This window comes from Meleagris gallopavo, chromosome 3 (genome assembly GCF_000146605.3).
Source record: "Meleagris gallopavo isolate NT-WF06-2002-E0010 breed Aviagen turkey brand Nicholas breeding stock chromosome 3, Turkey_5.1, whole genome shotgun sequence".
NCBI classification, from domain to species: domain Eukaryota; kingdom Metazoa; phylum Chordata; class Aves; order Galliformes; family Phasianidae; genus Meleagris; species Meleagris gallopavo.
This window is the reverse complement of record NC_015013.2, coordinates 26,375,055-26,402,559: the sequence shown is the minus strand read 5'-3', so window position 1 is coordinate 26,402,559 and position 27,505 is coordinate 26,375,055. Positions and strand designations below refer to the sequence as shown.

Here is a 27,505-nt window from a genome sequence, read left to right as displayed (position 1 = left end):
AAAAAAAGCAAACAACTTGAAGCATTTTATTGTTGTGGAAATATATTTCTTGATTTGCTGAACCCTGACTGCTATATAAACTAAGTTTCTCTTAGTCAATATAACTGCTATTTAATTGTCATTATTGATTGCATTTGTTACCTGTCAAGTTTCAGGGAACGTTTCTGGCCATTAGCAATTGTAGGGATAGAAGAAATTAAATACCTCCTGACATTTCTCTGTTAGATCCTGCAGGGAGATCCTGGCTGCCCAAAGCCACATTCTAATTTGCTGCTTTGGGCCTGCTTGCAGGCAGCTCATTTGCACACCAAATCCATCAAGCAAACCAAAGCAAACTGTACAGGCTAAAACCACAAGAACTGCTGCCCTATGGCTAGGACAATAAATAATCTACAGGTTGTCACTTGCACATACTCAGATCAGCATCAAAATTTCTCCCAGGGTAAAGAAGAAAAAGTTTGTCTGTAATCACACATTACTTTAAGACAAGATTTTACCATACACTCAAAAAAAAAAACAAAAAAAAACAACCAGCCCACAGCTGGTATTTTGTATTTTGCTAATACATACACTATACTCTGATATTTTAGCATTTTAGCATTATTTTTTTGCTCTTTTATTCTATAAATCCTGTGTGTATCTTAGCTATTTTTGAGTGGGAAATGTTAATTGCTGTTTACAGTTTATTTACAAAAAAACACTTGCAAAAGAGTACTCAAATTTGTGAGGGTAAAAGGAAAAGTAATATAGAAGACAGAAGAAAGTCCCTGGAAAAAAAAATAAAAAGCATGTGAGATTAAGATCAACATGGAAGTTGCATTTAACATCTTCCCAATACTTTATGCAGACTCCTATGAGCACATCCTTGAGCAGAGAACAGTACTACATACACATTGTTCTATACTAGAACCACCACAGATAACATTCAAATACCCAAATCTGAAAATCTCCTTTTTAGAAAATATTCATTTTTCACGTGAGGAATGAGTACATTTTGTAAAATTCAGCTCAGCTGAATTTTCTTCAGTGCCTGAGCAGTACTAACAATACCCCGTATTCCTTGGAAGTTTCTAATCTACAGTTGTAATCCACACTAACCTTAAATAAATTCCAATTTTCCTTTTGCTATGTTTTCTATTCCCATTATACTCATATTTTCTTCCAGGCAGCTCATGATTAATATAGCCTTCTGGAGCTACAATTTTTCCCTAATTAGAATGATGCAGAAGCAGTCCTAGAGACATTCACTATGTGTGAACGTTGACCTGAGTCAACATCTGGCCACTGATCTCAGCCATTTGCCAAACAGGAATACTCCTGATTGTGAAACTTACATATACAGACAAAGATAGCCATTTGATAGCTCAGAGCAACAAAAAACCTGTGCTTTCCAGGAAATAAAATTTTCTCCTTTAAAATAAGAGGGGAGTAGCCTGGCTCACTTCCAGCATTTGGCCCTGAGAACTGGCTGCATGCTTGATTCTGTAGGACCATCTCTGCCATTCCCGGGGATAGAGATAATGCTGGCTGTTTAGGAGGATAGCATTAGTGGCAAGTAGCAGCTACCAGTCAGGCTGCTTCTTTCAAACCACCAGGTTGTGAGCAGGTGTAGAAGATGTGTTGCCCTCTAGGGAAAAAAAATCTGAACAGGTGGCAATACCACATTGAAATAGATTAACGTAACTGTGTTCTTAGATGTTAGAGCACGCTAAACAGAACCGAATCCCATTAGAGTCTATATACTGTTTCATGGCCAAAATAGGTCAAAGCCTTTCTTGGGAAATTTTGGGGGCAAGTTGATTACTTCAATGAAGTGCATTTTAAAGAAATTCCAATAACAGATATTTTGACACATCTTATTTTGCAAAGTTTCAGTGATTTAGTACTCCCCTCAATGCTAAGCAAGAAAGGAGTTAGCTTTGAAAACTCAGAATTGCTAGCAAGTTAATCATTATCCTCCAGAGAGCATTCAGCATATACATAGTTCAGTATGTACCCCCTTCTATCTCCTCCTCTATCCCCCTCTTTTCTCTCCTATCTTTGGATTATAAACATTATGAAGTACACAAAAACAGAGTTGGAAAAGATTTTAAATAAAAAACGAAGCAATAGAGAGATTTGAACGTCAGAAACTTATTTTGCTAGAACTTCAAAATTCTTTCGAAGAATGAATGGCAAACAGGTTTCCCTTGAAGTCTAAGATTTTAGCAAGAGGAAGTATCCCTCACATTAAAGAAGAATAATGGTGAGTGAATGAAAGAACAAAAACAAAGGATAAAATAAAGACTGTAACACATTTGTTCCTTTAAAGTCGGAGTGCTATGTTTTCAGATTGAATTGTTTGAATAGACTAAATAGCACTATTATGTGCTATCCATTTAGTTGCCAATGCAAAAAGGCTTTTGAGAAGAAAATGGAGCATGGAGGTTGCAGCAACTAATGATGAGATACGGAGATGGCAGAAATCATCCTAAATTAATGCATTAAGTCTTCAAACTGAAGAATGATACATCAATATCAAATACCATCTTTAAAGCTTTTTATTTTAACCTTCCCTACAGAAAAAAGCAGAAGCAAGCTCAAAACTGAATAGCACATGAAGCACAACTAAAGAAGTCTCCAATTCTTCTAGAGACATCTTCACATCTACTTTACAAATTCTGCAAAGTCTTAGGATGTCCCAAAGGGACATAGGGATGTACCAAAAAAGTTTGTCAATATGCACATTGCCTTAAAATCTATAAATGCTGGCAGTAAATATTATTCTTACTTACAGTATGTTAATCACCTCATATAATTTGAAAGCAAATTACAGGGTTTTGAAATAGTTTTTGACTTGCCTCATAGAATTACACAGAGAAGGGACAGACTTCACTTTGTAAACCTGTATTATATATATTTTTTTCACCCCTTGTCCTTTGCCACAGCAAATTCTTGCCACATTAGCTAACCTACTGTGTTCATATGTGAGAGAATCAGCAAGGAGGCTCTTTATTTCTGTTTATAAAAAACTTTGGTTGTATAGAGCTTCACTTCAAAATAAAAACATACACGTGCTGTCATAGTGTTCTCTGAACTGCAGTTTAAAAACAAAATGTTTACGCTTATAAAACCTGCTAGAAAGTCTGTAGTATATGAACACAGTCCTAAAGAGAAATTCCAATGGATCACTTCAGGGTACAGCAGCTCCACTTGGTGGTGAATCTGTTCAATTAATTTCTTGAACAACTGACATTTGAGGTTTTACTTACATGAATAAGGTTCTCTTTATATTTTTCCCCATAGATTATGTACAAGCAGTGATTCTAAACTACTAACATCGAACTCAGAACTCTTGACACTTTCAAACATCTAAGGCCATTAATTCCCATACAATGCATAACTAGCATTTGACAGGCCTTCAGAAGCCTCATCTTCATAAAACTGGGAAAAGTATTTTATCTGGCAGACTTTGTGTTCTAGCTGACTACAACACTACATAACATCTTATACATTTCCATGAAACGGAAGGAGATGAGACGCACTTCTATACAGAATTTATTGCTGTATATTAAAAGATAACACTTCATAGGCATCTGTATTTCATATATTGTTACTGGAGTGGGGTTCTTAACTAACGTATCTTTCAATTTTCTGCTAGAAATACTGTCCAACATTGTCTGTCCTTATAGATATAGCTAGTCATTACAGGTAATCATAGGAGAAATCAGTTTCACAAAGTGATGCTGAGTGAATTGCACCATCAAATAAAAGTAGTGTAGTCTTTGTATCATAAAATACTGACGTTAGTCTCCTATCATCACTTGAAGTAAAAAAAAGGTGTTATTTTCAAAATGATCTATAATCTTGATGTTTAAAAGTTCTAGTCCAGGTAAAAACAATCCAAGGAACATAACTTCTCACTGGTACGACTAGTTACACAGCTAAATTCCAAAGTGATGAAGTAGCATGCAGAGTCCCCTTCTCTGCTCTGTTTAGTGTGTGCATACACATACATATGCACATAAATGCATATATTCGTAAGTGTTCGTCTCTTTCTCTCTTCCCTCCCTCCCCAGTACACACACAATACTCCCTAGAGATTTCCAGCACAGTTATGCAAAGTCCCAAGATTTAGATCTTTGCAATTCAAAAAGTATTTTCCGTACTTTTTTCCTCTCCCCAGAGCTATCTGAACCAAACCTTAAATCTTACATGTTCAAAGTTCATTTAGATGCTAGTCATTTAGGACAACAATAGCAGTTTTGATCAAGTCAGACACAAATTTTCCTATCTTAAATGCAGAAAAAACTTTTTATGATTTACACATTTCTTTGGGATTCACATCAGATTCTTGGCAAAAGTCATTGTAGTGGAGTGGCCTTTTATTTTAATAGTAACAGCAAAAATACAAAGTATAGATTATGTGGGGTTTTTTTGTCTGTTGTTTCTGTTGTTTTTTTTGTTTGTTTTTTGTTTTTTGTTTTTCTTAAACTTATCACAAGAAACTGTTGTGAAATATGACAGATACAATCAAGGGCAAATAGAAGTAAACACAAGATTCTCTAAAAAGAAAGTGCCATTACAAAGAAAACTAGAAATACCTCTTCCAAAGTGGTGTCAGAAATGCCATAGCCAGTAACGTGTAAATGATGAAGGCTTTGATCTAAAGCCTGGAAAAGACCTTTAAAAGATGTCTTATCTGCCCTTTCTGGAATCACATAGGTTAGTTCAGTCCCACTGTTCTCTTTCAAGAAAGCTTCTGGAATGTGAGTCTGTATAAATGATGTGACCCGGACAACATGCTTAGGATCCTGGATTTCAAACGCAGAGGGCTATAAAAAAAAAAACAATCATACACACACACACACAAAAATTGTTAGCAGAAGCAAAGAACTTGATGGTAGAATTCATATAAGAAAGACTCCACTGATGAAACTGCATCATCTAACCTGGGACACAAAGATTACCTCACAGGAATAAAGAACACTGAAATTTCAGTTAAATCTTTAAATTCACCATTTTCAAAGATGTCCCTGTATTCTTCTAAGTAAAATACTAATAATAAATAAGAAGAAAAATTATTAAAACCTTTTTTGCTGTCTCTCTCTCATATATTACTTCCTGGCGGGGAAGAATATGCCTAGAATATCCTTGGAATATAACCAACTATTACTTGGCAGGCACTATTAGGTTTTGCACAATACATTTTCAGTATACCTTTTTTATGAGCGTTAGACTGTGTCCCTGGCCATATGTTTCTCTCAGATAAGAAGGAGAACCGTAGCACCTCAGTTGGCCCTGTTGCAGAATGGCAATTCGATCACTGAGCACCTCTGCCTCATCAAGATGGTGAGTAGTAAAGATCAGTGTGCAACCTGCATCAGAAAGATTAGTACATCTACAAATCCTTGCTCCCACAGAAATAAATCTGCTTTTTGGGAAGATACTCTAACCTTGAGAGAATGTGTTTCAGGTCCCTTCGAAACATAACTCAAGGCACAAACAAAACCTCTTTCAAGATTTACACTCAGTAGGTACTTCAGACAGGTCTAAACAATCTTTGCCTTTTACTATATGTAATGGCTTGATACTGCCTCTATAAGTTCAAGCTACTCTATAGGAGCTTAAAGGACTCCTTAAAACCACATAACAGCAGTGTCTGTTTCAATGGATTATTCACTGTGGTTTATTACAGCTAATTGAGTGTTCACTTGCTGAAAAGTTTGACTTCCCACATTCCTTTTTTCACCTCAAGGCACTTAAAAAGTTAATGTTGCAGACTGACTGATGAGTCTATCATCATTAGAAAATCATCATTATACATACAGACATGTACAAAATGGGAAATAAAATCTAGGAAAAAAAGCTTTGAAAAGCAAACAAACAAACAAAAGACAATGGAAATGCTAGGAAAGGTCTAGAAACTAAAATGAACCTGCTGGATTAGGCATATTTCTCTGAGTTAAGAGGTAATTCTTGTTGTCTCACTGAGCTGCTTTAAAGTTTCCTGAATTGATTAAATGTTAGTTCTGAAATTAATGTATTTAGTTACCAAATAGCAATACTAATATTCAAACTTTCCTGTTTAAATTTATTGAAACAGAATTGCAGAATGGAAAATAAGGAACAAATAATGCATCTAAACTTTGTACCAGCTTTGTACTTCAATATAACATCCCAAATGCTACGGCGGGAACATGGATCTACTCCACTGGTGGGCTCATCTAGAACAACAGTCTTTGAGTTTCCAATAAAGGAAATGGCAACTGACAGTCTCCTTTTCATTCCCCCAGAAAGGGCTCCAACATGTTTGTACTGGTGCTGGGATAAATCCACATCTTCCAGAGCTCTGAAAAAGGAATATAGACACTTGACCAAGTTTGGAAAAGCTTTCAGGTCATCTCACGTCCACTCACTGCAGAATGATCAAAAAGATTGTAAAGGAAAGGTAACAATACACTACCTCTGACTGATTTTAGAGTTTGGTGACAAAAACTAGTAGAAAACAGAGAGTTTTATTTTCTACCAACAAACAATAATACCTGTCACTGCTGAACTATTCTGTAACATGCTGGGCAGGTTAATAATAATGTTGAAATTAAATTCAACAGAATAAATACTAGTTTGCTTATTGATTTAAGCAAACTCCAGATTATAGGGCCTTAAACCACGACTAAAGATTGTTGGTTTCACAACTCAAACAGTGCTTCAGTTTTTGCAACTATGTAATCAACTTTAAAAATGCCTGTAGTCATTTGAACATTTGAAGTAAACGATAGGGTAACACTACCTCTTGTAACACTGCTTTATTATTATTGTTGTTGTTGTTGTTATTTAAGAAATGCTTCTGTGAAGTAAACAGATTAAAAATATCCAGGTAGAAGATCGGGTAACCTACTTCAAGCTGCTTAGAGGTTCCTGTATGAAGGAGTGGGGAGTGCCTTACACACACACACTGTGTGGCCCTTCAACTGTTTCGCAGTTGAGCAAGGTGTGGGCATGCAGTAAGGGCAGCACTGAAAGACCACTGGCTTACTTTTCATCACACTGAATATCTGGTCAATGACCAAAAAGCTTTCAGTTACTTTCAGCCTGGCAAACAAGATATAAAAGGCTTAATGGCCCTAACGTAATCTACTGAATCATTTGAATGAATATGCAGATTAATAATTTTTTTGGTAGTTGCTTTACAGATATGTATCCAGGAAACTGATGATTGTTAATCTCTTTAAAAGCTGCCTTCTTTTTATTTCTTTAATGAAAATTTTTTTTTCCTATTATTATATGAAGTATTTTATGCTATTTTTTGTCTTATTTTTTTTTTTATCTAAGTGACAAAGCCTGCAGAGTCCTGAGCATGCTTATGTGCCATTGCTATGACAGGCTGCTGCTGAAATTACATATCAGCAGAATAAGTACAATAAAATAAAGGATATTAATTTGTATAAATTTTAACTAAGTACTACGTTTGGTTTTCCCTTGCTGTTTTGGAGAATCGTTTATTTTGTTTCTAGAGAGATTGCAGCATCTCTTGCCAGAGTCTTTCAGATCAAAATTTTAAACTAACAGGATTTTATAATAGCTATTAAAAAGGAAAGCCACCTTGCCTCAAATCAACATGCATATGCCTAATTGTAGTCTAAAGAAAAATTCCATCAGCTTGGCATTTCCCCTGACATGTGGAAATGCCCAGCTCTCCCCAAAGGCTAGCATACATCAAAAGGTAAGCAATATTTACACTAGCAAACTATTAAAAGACCATACATTTTGTTCCTAATTTTCAGAGAAATGTAAGAGAAATAAAAAATAATGAAGTCAGTGTATACTTAAGTGAAATCTCAGAGTAAAAACATTAGTTTAGCTTCTATCTGCCTATCCAGCAACAGTAAGAAGGTAAGGCAGACAGCATGAGGCAGAAACTACTACAACTGCTACCAGGCTATCTCCGCTCCAATCAAAACATGGTAATTTGATAGTTCAGTGTACGAGATTTTTAAACATTGATAGTTTCACTACAAATATATGCAAGTAAAGGCTAGAAACTAGAAAATCAATTTCAGAATGCAAAGTGTGAGAAAAACTCATGGAAATCAATCTTGCAGTTTCCAGTTACTTCTTTTTCCAATTTTGCTTTAGCACTCCTGCTTAAGTGTTTTGCAATAGATGATTGATTTACTTGACAACAAAGGAAAGACCTCTTACCCACTGACTTGCTGATTCAACTGTTCATTTGTCCAGCGAGGTGCCTTCACTGATCCATAAAGGAGCAGATGCTCTCGTACTGTTAGTATGTTGAACAGAACATCATACTGTGGACAAACACCCAGCTCTGTCCTGATGGCAGCCAGGTCAGTTCGTATGTCCTTTCCATTGATAAGAATGGTACCAGAGCTGGGTGGGTACAGACCAGTCAACAGTGATCTGGTGCAAGAAGAGAAAAGAAAATCAGCATATAAGCATATCTCACACTTGGATACCAGTCCATGGGATTCAACGAGATCCATCCGTGTGTTCTAAGGGAACTGGCAGATGAAGCTGCCAAGCTACTATCAATCATATTTGAAAGGTCATGGCAGTCTTGGTGAAGTTTCCACTGACTGGAAAAGTGGAAACATAACTCCAATTTTCAAGAAGGAGAAAAAAAAAGAAGATCCAGGGAACTACTGGCCAGTCAGTCTCACCTCTGTTCCTGATCATGGAGCAGATCTTCCTGAAGGCCTTACTAAGGCACATGGAAAATAAAGATGAGGTGGCTGGTGGTAACCAACATGACTTAACCAAGGGTAAGTCATGCCTGACAAACATGGTGGCCTTTTATAAAGGAGGTATAGCATTAGTGGATAGAAGAAGAGCAACTGGTGTCATCTACCTGGACTTGTGCAAAGCATTTGACACTGTCTCACATGACATCCTGGTCACCAAATTGGTGAAAAATTGATTTGATGGATGGACCACTCATTTGGATAAGAAATTGGCTGGACAGCCACACTTCGAGTCGTGGTCAGCAGCTCAGCATCCAAGTGAAGACCAGTCACAGGTGGCATTCGTAAGGGATTAGTACTGGGACCAGTGTTATTGAACATTTTTGTAGGCAACACGGACAGTGGAATCAAGTGCACCCTCAGCAAGCTGGCAGATGACACCAAGCTAAGTGGTGCAGTTGACATTCTAGAGGGAAGGGATGCCATCCCAGAGGGACCTGGACAGGCTTGAGAGGTAGGCCCATGCCAACCTCATGATGTTCAACAAGGCCAAGTGCAAGGTCCTGCATGTGGGTCAGGGCAATCTCTAGCACGGATACGGGTGGAGAACGCCTTGAGAGCAGCCTAGAGCAAAAGGACTGGGGAGTGTTGACTCTTGAGAGATTCAACATGAGCCAGCAATGTGCATCTGCAGCCCAGAAGGCCAACTGTATCCTGGGTTGCATCACAAGAAATGTGACCAGGAGGTCAAGGGAGGTGATTTCGCCCGTCTACTCTGCTCTCATGAGATCCTACCTAGAGTACTCCATCCAGTTCTGGAGCCCCCAATTCAAGAATGACATGAAGCTGTTGGAGCAGGTCCAGAGGAGGGCCACAAAGATTATCAGGGGGCTGGAGCACTTCCCCCACGAGGACAGATTGAGAGAGCTGAGGCACTTCAGCTTGAAGAGAAGGCTCCGGGAAGACCTTATAACGGCTTTCCAGTAACTGACAGTGGCCTACAGGAAAGCTGGGGAGGAACTTTATATAAGGGCAAACAGAGACAAGAGAAGGGGAAATAAACTTTAAACTGTGAGAGGGTAGATTTAGACTAGATATCAGGAAGAAAATCTTTACTGGAAGGGTGGTGAGACAAAAGAACGCATTGCCCAGTGAGGTTATGAATGCCCCTCCCTGAAAACATTCACGGCCAGGCTGGATGGGTCTTCGAGCACCCCGGTCTAGAGGGAGGTATCCCTGCCTATAGAAGAGGAGTTGGAACTAGATAATCTTAAAAATCCCTTCCAAACCAAACCATTCTATGATTCTATGATTTCCTGAGGCACATCTTAACATCAGTGCAGCAACATCAGTGCAATTTAACAATTAGAGGAACACTGCTAATGCTTTTGACTCTTATTTGTTTTCCCTTCAAGATCTCAACAACCCTTCAATCACTTCCAGAGTCACTTTTCCCAGCCAAATTTAACAGTCCATTATTTCTTTTTCCACACGTATATTCTCATTGAGGAGTAATTGCTAATGGATTCCCTGTCCTACATCACTGGTTTTATTTAAGTTGATCAGAATTATCAAAAACTTAGAAATACACATACTTCTTAATTCAGATGTCTTTCATTTTATTTCAGCCTCTGGCCAGGAAGCCTCTTGCAACAACTAGGAGTAAGACATAAAAACCCTTAAGGCTCCACATACTCTGTGTAACTGGAATACACACAGGATGCCAGAAAAGAACACTTTCATGAGAGGTACTCATCTCCACAACCAAGCATGCCCAAGCATGCTACTGAACAATTTCATCATGGTATCAGTGGCACAGAGGACATAATTCATTGCATTGCTTTTGTCATAGACATATTGCCTTTACATTTCACATGTTATGAGAGGACTTTAAAAATGGAAGGATAACATTTATTTTAAAAATAGCATAAAAAAAAACAAATGCAGGAAAGAGATAACAAATGTTTTGAGATAAGAAAGCACAGCAGAGACCAGAAGGGAACATAGCACCATTATCTGGCAGACTTACATAACTGTTGTTTTACCAGCTCCATTAGGTCCCAAGAGTGCTGTTATTTGGCCTTTATGGAAAGTGAGGCTGAGGTCTTTAACAGCAGCCTTGTGGTTATCCATGTGCTTTTTGGTGAGAGACAGCAACACGGCACCAATGGTGGCTCCTTCTGTGCAAGTCCCTTTCCAGCCTGGAGGTGCTAAGTCTGTAAAGGGAAGAGCAGAAGACCAAGAGGATCTTCAAGTTTCAACACATATACAAAGGGAATAACAAGTTAACTAAAACCTTGTTGCTATTTACCAAAAACCTGAACAGTTGTTCAGATGCTCTGAACTCACATAAGTTCAACTGAAATGAGAGATCCTGTACCAGCTAATATTTGCTAATATTTTGGCCAATTTGCAGTTTTAAGAAGCAACCTAGCAGAATTTTGCCAGGCTGAGTGAATGTCCACAAACTTGTCATAACAAAGCTATATTATATTTTACTTCTGGTAGAAAAAAAATCATTATTTTATGTTCATAAATATGTGAAATTTCTGTGTTAATTCCTTCATACGTCAATCAGTTTCAGGCATATAACATTAACATAGCGTTAACAGGCATGGCCAATTAATTCTATTAATTTTCTCACTCAGTAAAGCAAAGCAGATCTCTTTGAGCAGCACTGTATCCACTTCTGGGCTCCTCAGCTCAAGAACTTCTAGAGAGTCCAGTGGAGGGCCGCGAGGATGATGAGGGGCCTGAAGAATCTCTGTTATGAGGAAAGGCTGAGAGATCTGAGTCTATTCAGTCTGGAGAAGATTGAGAGGGGATCTTATCAGTGCTAATAAATACCTAATGTGTGGGAGTCAAGATGATGGGGCTATGTTCTTTTTAGTAGTGCCCAGTGACAGAACAAGGACCAATGGGCAGAAATTGGAAGACAGGAAGTTTGAAATGAACATGGGAAAAAACTTTCCTTACTGTGAGAGTGACGTTGCCCTGGAACAATCTACCCTGAGAGATTGTGAAGTCTCCTTCTCCGGAGATATTCGAGAACCCCCCTGGATACTTTTCTGTGTAACTTACTATAGGGAAGCTGCTTTAGCAAGGAGGTTGGACTGGATGATCTCCAAGGATCCCTTCCAACCTCTGTAAGTCAGTGATACTCTGAAATGATTCAATCTAATTTAAATATAATTCAAGTAGATACTCAGCACTGTTCTAACCGTGACATAATCAGGTTCAGCAAATTGTATTGACTACGTGACCCAAGTTGGCTTCATATACTAGAAGAAAAGTTTGGCACAAGTGTCTCTAATTTCCAAACATAACCAGTCAGTCACAAGCCCCATACACATATTATTAACATGTAATGTTTTACTGACAAACTGCAAATGAGGAATCTGACAGTAATGTTTTTCTTTTAAACAAAGCTAAGTGTAATGTTAGTCTAAAGAAACTGAACTTGTTCTGGAGGAGAATTACGAGAATAAAGATTTATGCATGACATATGCATACATATCTGTGTGTATATTCATATCTATAAACTGAGTTTACGATTTCAAGGACTGATTTGATTAGACTGTGAATGAAGAACTTTTTTCTCCTTCCACAGTCATTCTTAACTCCACACAGAACTTTTGCCAGAAACATGAAGCTACCTTCTAGCAAAGTATTACTGTAACATTACTGAGGTTTTTCTATTCCACTCAGCTTCTCTATCTTCTTGGTCAGGAGATTACATCTATCAAGTATAGGTGTATACATATACATCATCACCCTTTTCACTGCATTCTAAATTTGCAAGCACACTGGAACTCAACAGGCGAGTTATGTATAGATTCAGCCTCAGACAACGCATCTTGGGCAAGCTTCAGAGGAATAGTTACCTATTATTTCCAAACATTGTAATGATCACCCTAGGATTTATCCTGAGAGAAGAAATTCCAGGTGCATACCCAACAACCAGTTCTCTGTCAGCTCATCTCTTACGTCAGACCCACACTCTGGCACTTTCCACTGCTGTTGAACTGGCTCTTACCTGTGCTCTGTCGAACAAATGTCGGAATCAATGATGGGAAGCTTGTCCAGGAGCAAATCATTTTGCTATTAAAATCTAGTTATCCAGGAATGCACTTATCCCATTATCAGTACAATAAAGCTCATTTGTCATGAAATGGAGCACATTTCTTTGCATGCATGGCGGCATTAGAATTTGCATATGGGCAGTTTAGGTTACAGGCACGTGTCATGTATAAGAATGTGGAAGTGAGACTAACAGATAGACAAAGCTGTATGCAATAACCTGGGTGGCTTGAGTCAAAGATCAGCTCTACACTAGTAACTTCATAAATGGTGAAGTTTTTCCTCTTTATTCAGTGGGTGGGGAAAATCCAACAATAAACACTGAAAGTCTTCATTTTAAGTTTCAAAGACTATCATATCTCAATAAAACAGAATTGTTCCAAATTGTAGCTATTCTGGCACAATTCAGAAATGGTTCATCCACAAATACTTGAAAGAATCTCAAGACCTTCTGAAATTTGCACTGTTTTAAGAGAGACCAGTACATAAAACTGTTGAATAATTCGGCTTCTTCATATATACTACAGACAACTGGTTTTTTTCCAAGCTACTGCAACTTCTGAAACAAAAATGACAATTCATCATGTTGTTCTAAGGACAAATAGGGAATATAGGAAGGGGAAGGTGACTTACTCCTTCACTCATAGTAAATGAAATGTAACTAAATTTTAAGTAACCAAATACAAAGTAGAAGAACAGAGAAAAAACATCTGAAGGCAAATAAAAATATAATTACAATAGTATTCTCTTAAAAAGAAAGCTAAGAAACAGAGACAGAAAAAGCAGTGAAATAGAAGAGGAAAATCAGAAAGGGAAAAAAGTGAAAGTTATGTCCTTTCCATAAGGAGGGAGAAGGAGCAGAAGTGGAAGAAAATTGTGCTGCAAGAAAAAAATTAATAAAAGCACAATACTCTTTAGATTCAGTAACAATATGAAAAGGTATAAAGAACCTCAGGTTGTCCTAATAAAACAAAAGGGCAATACAGAGACAAGATGAGTCTTAGAGATACTTATTTTACATATTCTTGAAGAGTTTTCATAAGCACTTGTATTTAACGGTTTTAATTGAACCATTCAAGTATTATAGGTGATAGCACAATTAACAGTATATATTGTTCATAGCATATAGTATGTAATGGAAAAGAGAAAGGTGTAAGTTCTAAAAGTGTAAGGTATAGGGCTAAGCAATATAAATGCACATTGATCAACATCAATAAACAATTCAGGAGAGTATTTACTAAAATTCTGTCATGACTACAAACCTTTCTCTTTGAAGTTTTCATTGAAGAAAAACATGTTAGAATTCAGATAATGTTTTCTCATCCTCTCTAAACCACACAGGTTCTTCCAATAGGAAACAGTAAAGGGAAAGTACCAACAGTTCCTTAGTCCATTTTTTCCTACATGAAATAGTATAAAAGAAAGAGTTCCAAAATTCTTTGTTTGTTTTTTGTTTTGTTTTTACATTTGTATGTGGACTAGTAATATCCCATCATTACTTAAAAAGAGCTCGTTATAGCATTTAAGTAACTCTTAGCTGAATTTAACAAATCTTAACAAAGTGGAAAAAAGTCACTTGGGCCATAATACCCAATTCTGCCATAAAATTGTGACATCTCAGAAATACTGTGCATTACCCTATCTCCAAACCAGGTCTAAAGCGTGTGAGAATTAAGAGATTTGCAATAGGTAGACACAATCTGTTGTGTAGACATGAGTTGATCTTATGTATTATAAAGAATGGAAAATGCACCAAACTGCCTGCTATCGTAAACAGTTTTACTATTTTAACGAAAATCCCTTGCACCAATCATTATTTTTTTTCATCACTACATGCACAATTTAAACAAATTAGACAAGATAAAAGACATTTATTTACTCAAACAGAACAGGCAAAAGCATGGCCTTTCACACAAATTAAACTTTGACATTAGCTGGTCCTTCCAAGTTTAGCTTAATAACCACACAACACACTCTCTAGAGTTGCACTTCACTGATACTGAATAGCAGGTATCAAGTTAAGTTAAAATTTGTAAAATTTGAGTGTACATTCCACACACATCTATCTATCAAAATCAGTGTTTCCTTTTCACCAAACAAATACAGAGTATCTAGGAGAAAATCTGACACATGCATATCAGAGGAAAGAAACTTCAAACATTCAGGAAGGCATTACAGGGCTGGAACATCTCTCCTAAGAAGAAATGTTAAGAGAATGGGGTTGTTCAGACCAGAGAAGAAAAGCTGTGGATGTTCAAGACAGTTTGGATAGGACCCTGAGCAATCTGATACAGTAGGTGGCAACTCTGTCTCCAGCAGGGAGGTTTAAACTAGATGGTCTTTAAGGTCCCTTTCAACTCAAACAATTCTATGATTCTATGAATCATCAGGTTGCGTATTAGGAAGAATTTTTTCTCAGAAAGAGTGGTGAGACATCAGAATAGGTTGCCTAAGGAAGTAGAGGAGTAACCATCCCTGGAGGGATTTAAGAAACAAGTAGATGTAGTAGTTAGGGACATGGTTTAGTGGGCAATATTGGTGGTAGCTGGGCGGTTGGAAGAGATCATCTTAGAGGTCTTTTCCAACTTTAATAATTCTATGATCCTATATTTGTCATCCTTATAAACAAGGCTGATTTTACAGTTAGCTACAAAATCTAGTCATTTTTTTCAGTACTATTCAATACTTATTGAGAAGAAAGTCTTTCTTATCAGTTCCTAAATGCAATCAGGATGTTTTGGCTCATAAAAGCCATACTCGGAAAAAAAATATGGTTTTGTTTTAGTTGTGTACAATGAAGAAAGTCATCTCCATCAATTCAATTCAGTAATTGCACCTAAAGATGCAATATAGATATCTAAAAAGAATTCTTACCTAGAATAATATTGCTGAAATACCAGCCACCTACAGAATACAAAATGGAGTCGAAGAACATCATCCAGCAGGTACATCCAAAGGTCATGTATCCTCCTTTCACCATTGGCTGGTACATGTTATTCCACTGAATTCCTGGTAGTAGTAGTAACAGCAATAATTTTTAAAGGTCAAAGCTAAATAATTACAGAATTAAAGATCACAGACATCAAAAACATACACTTCTGGGTATTTAAGCACTGACAGAATAAAAAGTATGTAATAACAGTAATCACAATGAATAAAAATGAATTGCTATGCCTCTCAAGCCTCTGTTTAGAACAGCAGGTGACACTGCTACTGAGAAAACACGGAGAAGTTTCAGTAGAAAGGCTATTTATGGAGCTTTAGATGGCCTTTAATTTAGTAAAAGAAAAAGAATTATGATTGACAAAATGAGGTGCTGATTTCTTCAAAAAATCAGTTTTTAGCAAATATTGGTGATATTACAAGTAATGGGTTACACAAAGATTTCTACAATGTTAAATCTGAAAACTGTAAATTTAACTAAGAAGTAAGCATTTGTGTGCACTGTGTGTACTTAGAATTAAACTGAAACTACAAGCATGCTGAATAATTGCTTCATGAAAGTGTTTAATTGCAAAGACATGAAAAGAAGAAAGAAAGTGGAAAACTTCAGCACCACAGAAAGTCATCATATTTGTAAAAGGAAAAATAAAATAGAAGTAAACAAATAGTAGCATTGTATTTTTCTTCTTAAAAAGAAAAGGGGCGGGGGAGGAGTAATGCTACTTTATTTGCAGTACAGGGGGTCACGATACTGGCTCTGCAATCTTTTTATACTGTTTTAAAGAAGAGCAGGGGTTTTTTTGTTTGTTTGTTTGTTTTCCAGCATATTTTGCCCTTTCTTCAGTAAAGAAAAATCATTTTGATGGAAGTGTCCAGTGGAGATCTTCAGTATTTTCTGCAAGAAACTTCCACTCATCTACCTTTGTATAATTATGACATTTTCCCGATACTTAGTGGTTTGAAATATATATTGTTATTAGTATTGATCCACCTCACTAGTGACAAAATGAAGAGATTACATTATTTTCTATACTTAGATACATAAAGCCATTGTAGATACTTCTCAAAGTCCCAAATACTTCTCCAATTTCAGCATCAACAAGGGCAGCACTTGGCTTAGGGATAGAAGGGGTCACTTGTGCTTAGCAAGTTTCCAAAGTACTTTTTCTTCCTAGCACTTAAAGACAATACAGTGTTCTCATGCATTTCTGCACCTTCACAGTAGTTTTGAGGGAAAATTTCGTTGCCCGTCTCCAAGCTCATAGAGATAGTCCGGCTGGTACTTGAGTTGAGTATAAATTAGTTATAAAGGAGAAAAGTACAGAATATTTTACAAACCAAAGGCCATTTTCATCTACTTTCTGGTGCGTAGAGGTTAAACATTTATGTTAGCTTCACACTGAGAGTGAATAACTTAGATTGTTCTAGCCCTGTACTATATTGTTTTCATCAACCTCTACCACGTTACGCAAAAAGTGCATGTGTGAACCCACACACATCTACCTCAAAAAAAATCTTTGTAGAAATCCTTTCTGGAGAACAAGTGTTAGAGATGTTACTGACATCTGTGAGGATTCTCAATCATTTGTATTGCAGTTCTAAGAGTAGTTCTAAGCCCACTTTCATTTACTGATAAGAAGTGGCACAAACTTAATTTGATTTTTAAGAGGTGTTAAAAAGGCTTTTCTCTTTCACTATGAGATACACTATTTACGTGTGATTAAAGATCTTTTTCAGAAAAAAATAAACATTTCCAACTCTAATTTTTTTGAAAGAATAACTTAACTTTTTTTTTTAAACTTAGATAGCTTACCTATTTCTTGGCCCTCAAAGAATGTAATGAAAAACACTCCTTGCCCAAAGGCTGTTGTAGAGAGAAGACACTGCAACACCAGAGGAGAAATAGGATATGAGCATCAAATTATTCATTTACAACTGCTGTGAAACTCATGAAACTAAAAGCAAGCAGAAAATAAATAGGCCTCTGTTTCAAATAAACAAGTGGTCATTATTCCTTTTACATTTTAACACTACATACCTCAGTGGTATTTGCACCACCTTGAAGAGCTCCAATTACCTAGTTATCAATAATGGAAAAAAGTACTTCATTTTATTGCAAGTTTTAGACCACCACATATCTTCCACATACTGAAAATATGTAACATGTAACACTATAACAACATGTAAAGCAATATACTTTCTGCAGTAAGACCAGTGGTTTATGCATTTTTGTAAGATCAGAATTCAGCAAGAGACAGAACATGTGCACAGGGTACAACCTGCTGAGATAGCATTCTTTTGAGGGAAATAACTTCCAAGAAGCAACATAAATTAAATATGCAGTATGAGAAAAGTAAAAAATGGAAAATTATCAAGTTCAGTGATGCAATATAAAATGAAAGTAAGATAGATCATCAATGTAAAAACACTGACAACCTTATGAAATCTGATGGGAAAATTCAAAGCATTAAAAAATTAGTAAGCATTGTTCAAAGTTCTATAGTTTGAAAGTGAAATTAAGGTTCATTTTATCTCCTGTTTTAAAACGGAGCAATTAAATGAGATTTCTGCAATATTTAACACGGAAGGCACTCATCCTGCCAGCCATCTGAATAAATAACTATGGCATAGGCTGCTACTCAGAAAAAGAAATCATCAGTGGCATGGATTGCATGTTAATTCCCATTAAGTGAGTCCCTGCCTCTTATATTCTCAAGTTTCTACCATTCCACTTGATGGCCTTTTCCTTCTCTTTAAATTCCATCCCATTTTTCACATGCTGCTGCATGATTTCACATGCTGCTGCAATTGCAGCATATCTGAGTTATTTTGCAACAACAGTGATTTTAAACTGTGCAAGCTATCTGATGTCTACTCTTCTCTCCCTGTGGGAGAGAAAATGACAAAATAACATGAAATTCTTTGTGCCTTTTTATGCTTGAATACTGCAGTCTTGTATTTGCACCTACTTTTATGCAAAGAATTGATACATTTTATCTGACCAATTGAAACAAAGTACCAAGCAGAAAAACATTTTCCATTTTTAAAATACTGTGAAGTGTTCTATCACCTTAATGTGATTTTGTGTGTATATCTTTTAAAGGAACAAAGCCATAAAGTGTGAAATACAATTTCCATTTTATGTTGATGATATTTGATGTCCAACTTGGGATATGGTACATTAAGACAGTACAAAGGCATAAAACAACTTATCGCATAAGAAAAAGAAAAAAAGAAAGAAAGGACATACATATGAAGCAATGGCAAGGAAACATATCTTCAACAGTATTAACAAGAAAACCATTACATAAATTCCTGATCTAATCCTCAGCTGTTCTCAATAGAAAAATCACTTTCCTGCAAAAACAATGAGATTGGGATGATCGTGATTCAACAGCAAGAGGTCTGATTTTTACATTCATCTTTTAAGGGATGACTAGCAACATTTACATATAGAATATAGTTCTTGTATTAACATTGAAATCCCTGCTATGATCTGTTGCAGACAAAGATGTATAGTACATCTACTGTCGATCTACATTAAGCAACCTGAGTCTATGCAAATGGTTTATGCTAAGAGTGCTCACAGAACAAATATTAAATGCCTCAACACTTAAGATGTATTATTCTATCTCACAGTAGGTAATTGCATTAATTAGTCACCTAATTACTTCTGCTTCTGGACTTAGAACAGTTGCAACCTACCGTATTTTTCACCAAAAAGAAAACAGACCACCTTAATTCCAAATCTCCTTCAAGAAAAAAAAAAAAAAAAAAGAAGGATACTAAAATGTTTGGTACATTTATCAAATTTGGTATAAACAGAAGACACTGCAAGAGGAAATATGGCCATGACAATACTTTGCTCAAGTTTTTCTAGGCCAAAAGCTACATCAGTTGGACAGATTTTTCTAGATAGCATACACTGCTCATATAAAGCCATTGTAGAACTAAGCAGTAGTAATAGTACAAATATTTTGAAGACAAAGTATTTAGAGTTATTATGCATTTGAAGAATCTTTCTTTATACTTCTACACATTTACAAAATTTCCCTGAAAATTTATTTTTTTATTCCTTTCTACAATCAAAAGATTTGCTCAACTGGCTATCAAGAAAAGAGTGACTTATTTCCAGTGAAACAAAAAAGCAAACAAAATGTGGGATAAAATAAATAAACTACAATCTAAAGTTTTGGAATTAAGGTAATCTACAAATGGCTGAAAAAGAAAAAAAAATAGAGAAGGAAAATAAATATTTACCATCATAATCTGCTTGGTAAAACTCAACTGGTTCTGCAAGACCAACAAAACTATGTAGGGTAAAAAACTGATCATATACAGAAGGCTGGCACACAGAGCTGCAGTATTGGCGCTGCTAAAAAAAACTCCCAGAAAATAGCTTAACATAATAACTGTCACTCCAAAATCCAGGAGAAAAAGGAAGATGAGGAAACCATTGCTATAAGCAAAGATACCACTCGCTTTTAAAATGACAGCCAATGCACAGCTGCTTATTGTTAGCACAATTAAATTCTCCAGAAACCAAGCGAAGAAGTGAACGGCTGGATGTACTCCCATTGTCTTCATATACTGCAAGATAATACAGCAGAGGGATCTTAAGTTAGAACAACTAAAAAACAACATTCATTTTGGTTTTTAAGCAAAACAAATTCACCACCAAGATACTACCAACTCAAAGGATGTCATCCTTCCCTCATACCACTTGTCTCCTTTCTCTGTGTTACCCCCTTTTGCTACTCTCTCATGGATTCAACACTCCATTCTGAGCTTATCACATAGAGCACAAAGAATCCCAGGCACAACACACTTTTTGCATGAGTTTGCAAGTCTAGATGTCAGATTACTGGGCTCTCCAGTGAGAAGTTTGCCTGTATGTACTCTAAAAAGTACAAATACAGTGCTGTGGGTATAAGCACATTTTTTTCCCCAGTATATTGTTGAACTAAAAGAAAAACATAGGTACTTTTGAAAACCTTTATGTATACAAATAATTTAGCTAGCTATTAAGTCTCATCCCTCTGTTTCTAGAAAATTCTTTTAAAAACAAGATAACACTGCTTCAAAAGCATTTTTATAAGATGATCAAAATGAACTTCACAAAGTTGAGATAATACAGTAAAGCATTCCAAAATCCATCTTGCAAATCAAAGATTAGAGAAATTAAATAATTTCCCAAACTGAAAGACAATTGAGAAAAATAAAGATCAGTCCAATTCTTCAAAAAAAAAAAATCTCTACATAAAATTTACCCTAAAACCTTCAGTCTGTCAATATCCTTATCACCTGCTGAGACTACTTCTTGATCTGTGCAAATAGTTCTATCTCACTTTGTCATCCTCCTTTATACTTCTGACAATTATATAACACATAGCAAGTTTTTAATTTAATACACGCAGGTTTATCATATTAGGCCAAATGCAGCTAAACATGAAAAAGAATCCAAAATATCAACCATTCTAATCACAAGACCTCACTTCAAGTTTCCATCTTCAAATTTTATAGATCTTTTGTTTGTTGTGTTTTATCCCATGGAAAATATTTGCAAACTAATGGGACTCTATGCTCAAACTCAAAGAAGCAGCTAAAACCTGAAGTTTCTACCCAGAATAAAAACAAGGAAAAACTAAAACAGCCAGATTTATGAGTACACAAAGGTACCTAAATGTTCAGTGTTTGTATCTCAGTATACTTTACATTTTATTTTCAGAGGCTTAGCTCTCCCTTACCTCTTCGAGATGAATTTCTCTTTCATAAACCAGCTTGCGAACCATACTAGCAACAGAAACCATCCATGTTAACATCATCATAAGTGGGAAAAAAAACCTATGTTGTTCAAAAATCTATGAAAGAATATATATGCAGAATTGTTAGCCCCCAGAGATAAAAGATTTTGTAGCAGAGTATTACTGCAACTATTCTCACATTATGCATAAAATAAGATCTGACATGAGCAATTAGAAATATTCTTATTCAGTTTAATTCAGCTATATTTCATGCAACAAGCTAAATATACGTATTAGTATAAATTTATATTTGCATGTGTCAACAACAGAACTAACATAATCTTTCTTTAGGTAATGAGGCTCCACTCATAATCAAACAGAACTCAAATATATGCATTAAGCAACAACATGAGACAGTCAATTTCTTCTCCCTTGAAAAACGTCTCATCACCAACTATAATTTCTAATACTCAGGATGTTATGATGATTTTACAAAGAACAATCCTCCAATTTTTCTTTTGCTTGTATTAACTCTGCACTATACTTCATTAAACTCATACTGCGAGCCAATTCTAAGTCTGCAAACAGGGCAACTGAAAATGGAATATGTGCTCCCCTGAAGAGTGTAAGCTGATCACACATGTTGAAACAGTTTCTGTCCAGCAGACTATTATAAAGTATAGATACAAATATCTTGGAAGGGATCATTTGGCATTATGTGTTCTGTTCACACCTCTTAACATTTGCAATACTGGTACTGGACATATTGGTTCAGTTCTGCATTAGGATACATATTTAATCATTACAAAGTTCTACGTGCTCGCTAAGCTCTCTAGTGTTAGCCCAATTACATAACTGAATTAAGAAGTACAAAGTTTACTTACAGATCACTGGTATGACAAGGATAAGGCATGGCTTGCACCTGAATTGCTGGCTCTGAGATATCTAATCCAGTCTGTGCTGAAATTATTGCCCTTTCAATCATGTCTTGAAGAGGAATAAAGATATGATTGTATTTAAACCCATCAGATGGCAGCTTCTGGGGGTGAGATTTCCATGCTGGGTTTTTAATCAAGTCCGTTCTCATGCTATGGAGAATGCTGGTTCTAATTGTATATGAAATGTGCTGTGTAAGGAGATTGCTGGAATCTGGAGTCTTGTTTCTGGATGCACTGAAGATGATACCTGACAAGAAGAAAAAGCACTTCATACTCAAGCCTTAATGGCATATTATTTACATAGCTAACTCCTAGCCTTTTAACATATCCCAACCCCCACTCAAGAATGGTGGGTTTCCTACAGTCCTACATTTTTTCACATCCATATTTATTTATGCAATAAATGAGTTTGAAACAATGGTTTTATATAAGAAAATTACTATGATTTGCTTTTTGAACTGTAGTCTATCCTCTTTATATCCATATAGAACCCACTCTTTAAGACTAACTCCTATTTCATTGCATGAAAGAAAGCTGCTACAAAATTTGTCCAAAGGTAACTTGTAAGTGGAAGACAAGGAAAACAGTATCAATCCATCTGATTTTTTAATATCTGAGTCAGTTACTTCACATCTGCTTTAGCACTGAAGAATTTGCATGTTTATCTTCACTAGCACGGAGCTAAAGCATGGAGTAAAAGTTTTATCTGTAGCTGGAAAGATTAAGTCAAGTACTTGGTCTTTTTATTTTTTTTCTTGGATGACAGATATTTTAGGTTTTCCTGATGAATGTGAAAAGTTGACTTTCTTTAGGAAAGGAAAGATATCTCACTGATCCCTTGATTCTCAGAAATAAAAATTGTATTTTACTCCACTGGAAATTTTTTTTTTTTCTAAACCCATTTACCCATTTAAGCAATCATTTAATTTTCTAAAACACCTGATAAGCCTATTACAAAGAAAGCAAGGTAAATTCAACATCAGTTTCTCATCTTACTACAGAAAGTAACATACACTTATAACTGAGAGTAGTTGGGCAATGGACACATTAGGTCCCTTAAAAAGCCATCTACCATGTTCTCTTAAAGCATGTATGAGGCCATGATACCACAAAAACATGAGGCTTATGTTAGCTTACTTTTCTATATGAACCTCCCTTATGTAAGTGGAAGCAAAATGTACCTACCACATGACAGTTTCATTTTCTGTGAGCTAAGATGTCTGTTTCTTTTTTGAAGTGCCAGACAGTTTCATTCTCTATGAGGACTTCTTGAGAAATTCTATTTCTCCTATGGTATGGCCTCTTGATTTTTATACTGATCTGGTTGGTTATTCCCTAAAACTTAAAGGTATAGCTTCAAATGAAACTGGTGGTTTCATTTCCACATGCTGCAAGAGTGGGTACTGTGTGAGTGACTGAGCAAGCATAGGATTTCAGATCAAAGAGTTATTCTTAAGTTTTGGTTTAGTACAGTTTTCACATTTCATTCTCTGTAACTTCTTTGAAATGACTCATTGAAGGAGTCTAAAGAGGCAATAAATAAACCAAACAACAGGGGAAAAAAATATGGCACAGCATACACTGACTTAAAAGGAGACAGTACCTTTCCTTCTCACCTAGAAAAGCTACATGCAACGTAAGACATGCAAACAGAGAATCTGTGTGTAGTAAGAAAAAAAAGTGTTTGCCATTTAAACTCTGTACAATTAATTAATTCTTGGTCATGAAGACACGATGCAGAAAAAGCGTAGAGAAAGCATGTAAAGTCAAGATGGAAGAGAAATAACATCAACTGCTTAACAATTAATTTGCTCAGAATAAACATATTTATTTCTCTGAGGTGCTGCTTCAAGAACGAGATGTGTAACAGAAAACAACTAAATTCTAATGTTTTTTGTCAACATGCATTTTAAATATGATACTTACTAGCCAAAAAATTATTGTGCTGCATGAGTTCATGAGCTTTCTCCTCCAATTTATCAACAGACTCAAAAGGCTGGAAACGATCCAGTAATACACAAGAAGAGATATTTACTATGAGCTGTGACAACAGGTCAATTTGTCTACTGGCTGAGCTGTTAAGCGTCTTGCCCATCATAATTTCTAAGAGAAAAGAGGAAATAAATTAGACTAAACTTTAAATAATTAAACAGAACAAAATCTAAGTTCTCACTTTCATACACCATAGGAGTAAATGCCTTTTACATTAAAAAGGGAAGATTCTTAAAGCTTAAGAATATTAGTGTGAACTTGTGAAAGTATAACTTATGTTGCATCAGTTTTTACAACTCCTCAACTACATTTCCTTCAAATTTCAGAATAATATATAACAAGTTCCAGAAAAAGATAAGGTCCTCTAAGATGTAGGACTTATAACGTTTCCTTATCCTTCCATAACCATTTCCACAAATACAAGAGAGTTACGGTACTTGAGAGAACCATCTTTTTAATCTAGGAATGTATAGGCTAGTTCTTATCTCCTTGACACTGGAAATATTTCAAGTAACTTGTAGATAGAAGCATTTTTATTCAAGCACTACATCTTAAAAAAACCATGTGGACAAAACTAAAACCTCTCAGTTTTCACTTTGATCATGTTTACAGAACTAATACCTGCATTCCAAGAGAGCTGAGCCTCTGAAAGAGTTCAGACCTCCATCTACTTCTAGAGAATGGTGCTTTAAGTTTTAGAGAATAACCAAATGGATAGCATGAGCTAGAAATAAATCTAAATTTATCCATATTTCATGGAAACAACTGAATTTCTCAGATAATCAAAAGTAAGTTATAAAGCACCCAACGAGATTTCTTCTTAAATTTTTCAAGACTCGCTTGAACATATGGGCTTTGAAAAGGATGGGTGATGATCTCATTCGGTAACAGTGGTGACATAAAGTCCTGGATTGTAGGTGTTACTCAGCAGCAGCATAGGAAATAATACAACAAGAAGGCAAGTAAGTGGAAAGATATATGTAGAAGTCTGAAGAAGAGACATGATTACCAGTGTGAAGGACAAAGATCAACAAAGCAGAAGCATAAGAATCGGAAGTCTATAACTCAGAAGACAAGCAAGCAATGATAAAGTTCACAGGTTGAGAGGAAACAGCATCAAACGTCTTAATACTATCCTTCAGGAGGGCAAAAAATGAAATACCTGTTTTTATTTATTTTCTGGCATTAGAACAGAGTATTTCAAATATTAATCCCAAGTAATAGGGTTAAGCTATCACTTATTTTTGTAAGTGTGCATACATATATAACCGTATACATATATAAACAGCTGATCCTTAAAAGATTTTAATTTGAAATAAAATATTTCACTGTTAAAAAAAATCTCAGTAATTACACTATTGAATATTTTATCATAAAAAAAAAAATGACTTTACTACTTCCTTGGAGTATGGCACAGTTAAATGTTTCTCAAATTGCATTTCATAGTCTTCAGAAACTTCTGTATTCTAGCATAGAAACAGCATCTGTACATCACAGAATGGCCAAATGGCCTTAATTTGAAAGCTAGTATTAGCTGCATGCACTAAAAAACGCAGCAAGTAGAATCCATAACTAAATTCAGAAAGTAAGAGACTCAGGTACATTATCCTCTTTAGACCAAGGAGCTCAAACTTCTATATGCCATCTCAGGAATATTTGCTTAACCACTGCACTGTTGGCTAGTCTGGATCAGTAACAGTTTGACCATCATGGTGAAAATGGACCACTACATAATTAAATAAAAAAGAAAGAAAAATAGCTTTAACTTTTAAAAAGTTCCCCTGTCATAGGCAAGGCTGCCATACAGTAGATTAGGTTGTCCAGGTCTCCATCCAGCCTGGCCTTGAGCATCTCAACTTCTCTGAGCAGCCTGTGCTAGTTCCTCACCACTCTAAATAAAGAATTTCCTCCTATTGCCTAATCTAAATCTCCTCTCTTTTAGTTTAAAGCCATTCCCCATTTTCCTATCACTATCAGACCACGCAAAAAGTCAATCTCCCTCCTGATTAAAAGTTCCTTTTAAGTACTTAAAGGCCACAATAAGGTCTCCCTTCTCTTCCCCAGGCTGAACAAGCCCATCTTCCTCAGCCTGTCCTCATAGGAGGTGCTCCAGCCCTCTGATCATCTTCTTAGCTCTCCTCTAGGCTAGCTCCAAAAGCTTCTTGTGCTGGAGTCCCCAGGCCTCAACACAGTACTCCAGATGAGACCTCACAAGGGCAGAGTAAGACACATGTATAGGAATAGATACAATTCACAGGAAAGCTTTAGAACTAAGATATAGACTTAAGTTTATCTTTTATCTTTCTCAATTATAAATCTAGTAGCTATGAATAAAAAACTCAGCAAAGCCATTTATACTCATACCTTCATGCTTTGTTACATAGAACTCATCCCTCATCTCCCACTTAATTCATTCAATGCACTGCTAAGTAATTGGGAGAAAATATAACTCTTTTCTATAAAGCTATAAGGCAGAAATGCTATTTAAATGAAAGGTAGCAAGAAAAACTGGACTATAGCAGTAATTTTTGAATCAGCATAGGATTCAGTGATGACTTCAGAGCTATTTGTTTGCTTCCAGCTCTCTATACATACGTACATTGAAACTGTTTAATGACAGTGAGGGTAGTAGAGGAAAAAGTCAAGCAGGAAAGTTGCCTGTTGTTTTGTTTGTTTTTGTTTGTTTTAATCTTTGCTGCTACATCCCAGGTCACATGTAGCCAAAAAAGAAACTCCTTAGCCGCGAAATACACTGTACTTTTGGAGAAATCACTGAAGAAGACTGAAAGACAATAGGAAGACTCAGGGAGCAAGAACACAAAAAGAAGAGTTTCCTGCACAGTTGCTAACTTGTGCCTCTTGAGAGGTTTATAAGGATTGCTCCCAGCAAGGAGCTTATAAGCTCTAGCAGAATTGGGCTTATATAAAATTGGTTACACCCAGAAGATGATTGCAAACTGCTGGATTGGAATGCAAGCATTGAGAGATAGACCTGCAATGCCCACAGAAGGCTAGTTTACAAAGCAAATATGAGTTTAAGAAGGAAAACACAAACTTGACTGTCTGCATTTCAATATTTACTTTGTTCCAGATTAGTAAAAACTGGCACATTACCCTGAAAAAA

At 36.0% G+C, this 27,505-nt stretch overlaps 1 protein-coding gene across 1 annotated transcript in view; it reads right to left on the bottom strand.

The window, feature by feature from the left end:
- The window catches only part of ABCA13 (ATP binding cassette subfamily A member 13), a 170,318-nt gene that overhangs the window by 87,156 nt on the left and 55,657 nt on the right, over positions 1-27,505 (bottom strand). Inside the window, 12 exon segments of the mRNA XM_031552699.1 lie at positions 4,584-4,814; positions 5,200-5,357; positions 6,135-6,331; positions 8,185-8,403; positions 10,714-10,900; positions 14,027-14,164; positions 15,639-15,773; positions 17,521-17,590; positions 19,968-20,297; positions 21,455-21,551; positions 22,303-22,636; positions 24,316-24,492. Coding sequence (XP_031408559.1) covers positions 4,584-4,814; positions 5,200-5,357; positions 6,135-6,331; positions 8,185-8,403; positions 10,714-10,900; positions 14,027-14,164; positions 15,639-15,773; positions 17,521-17,590; positions 19,968-20,297; positions 21,455-21,551; positions 22,303-22,636; positions 24,316-24,492 — 2,273 coding nt within the window.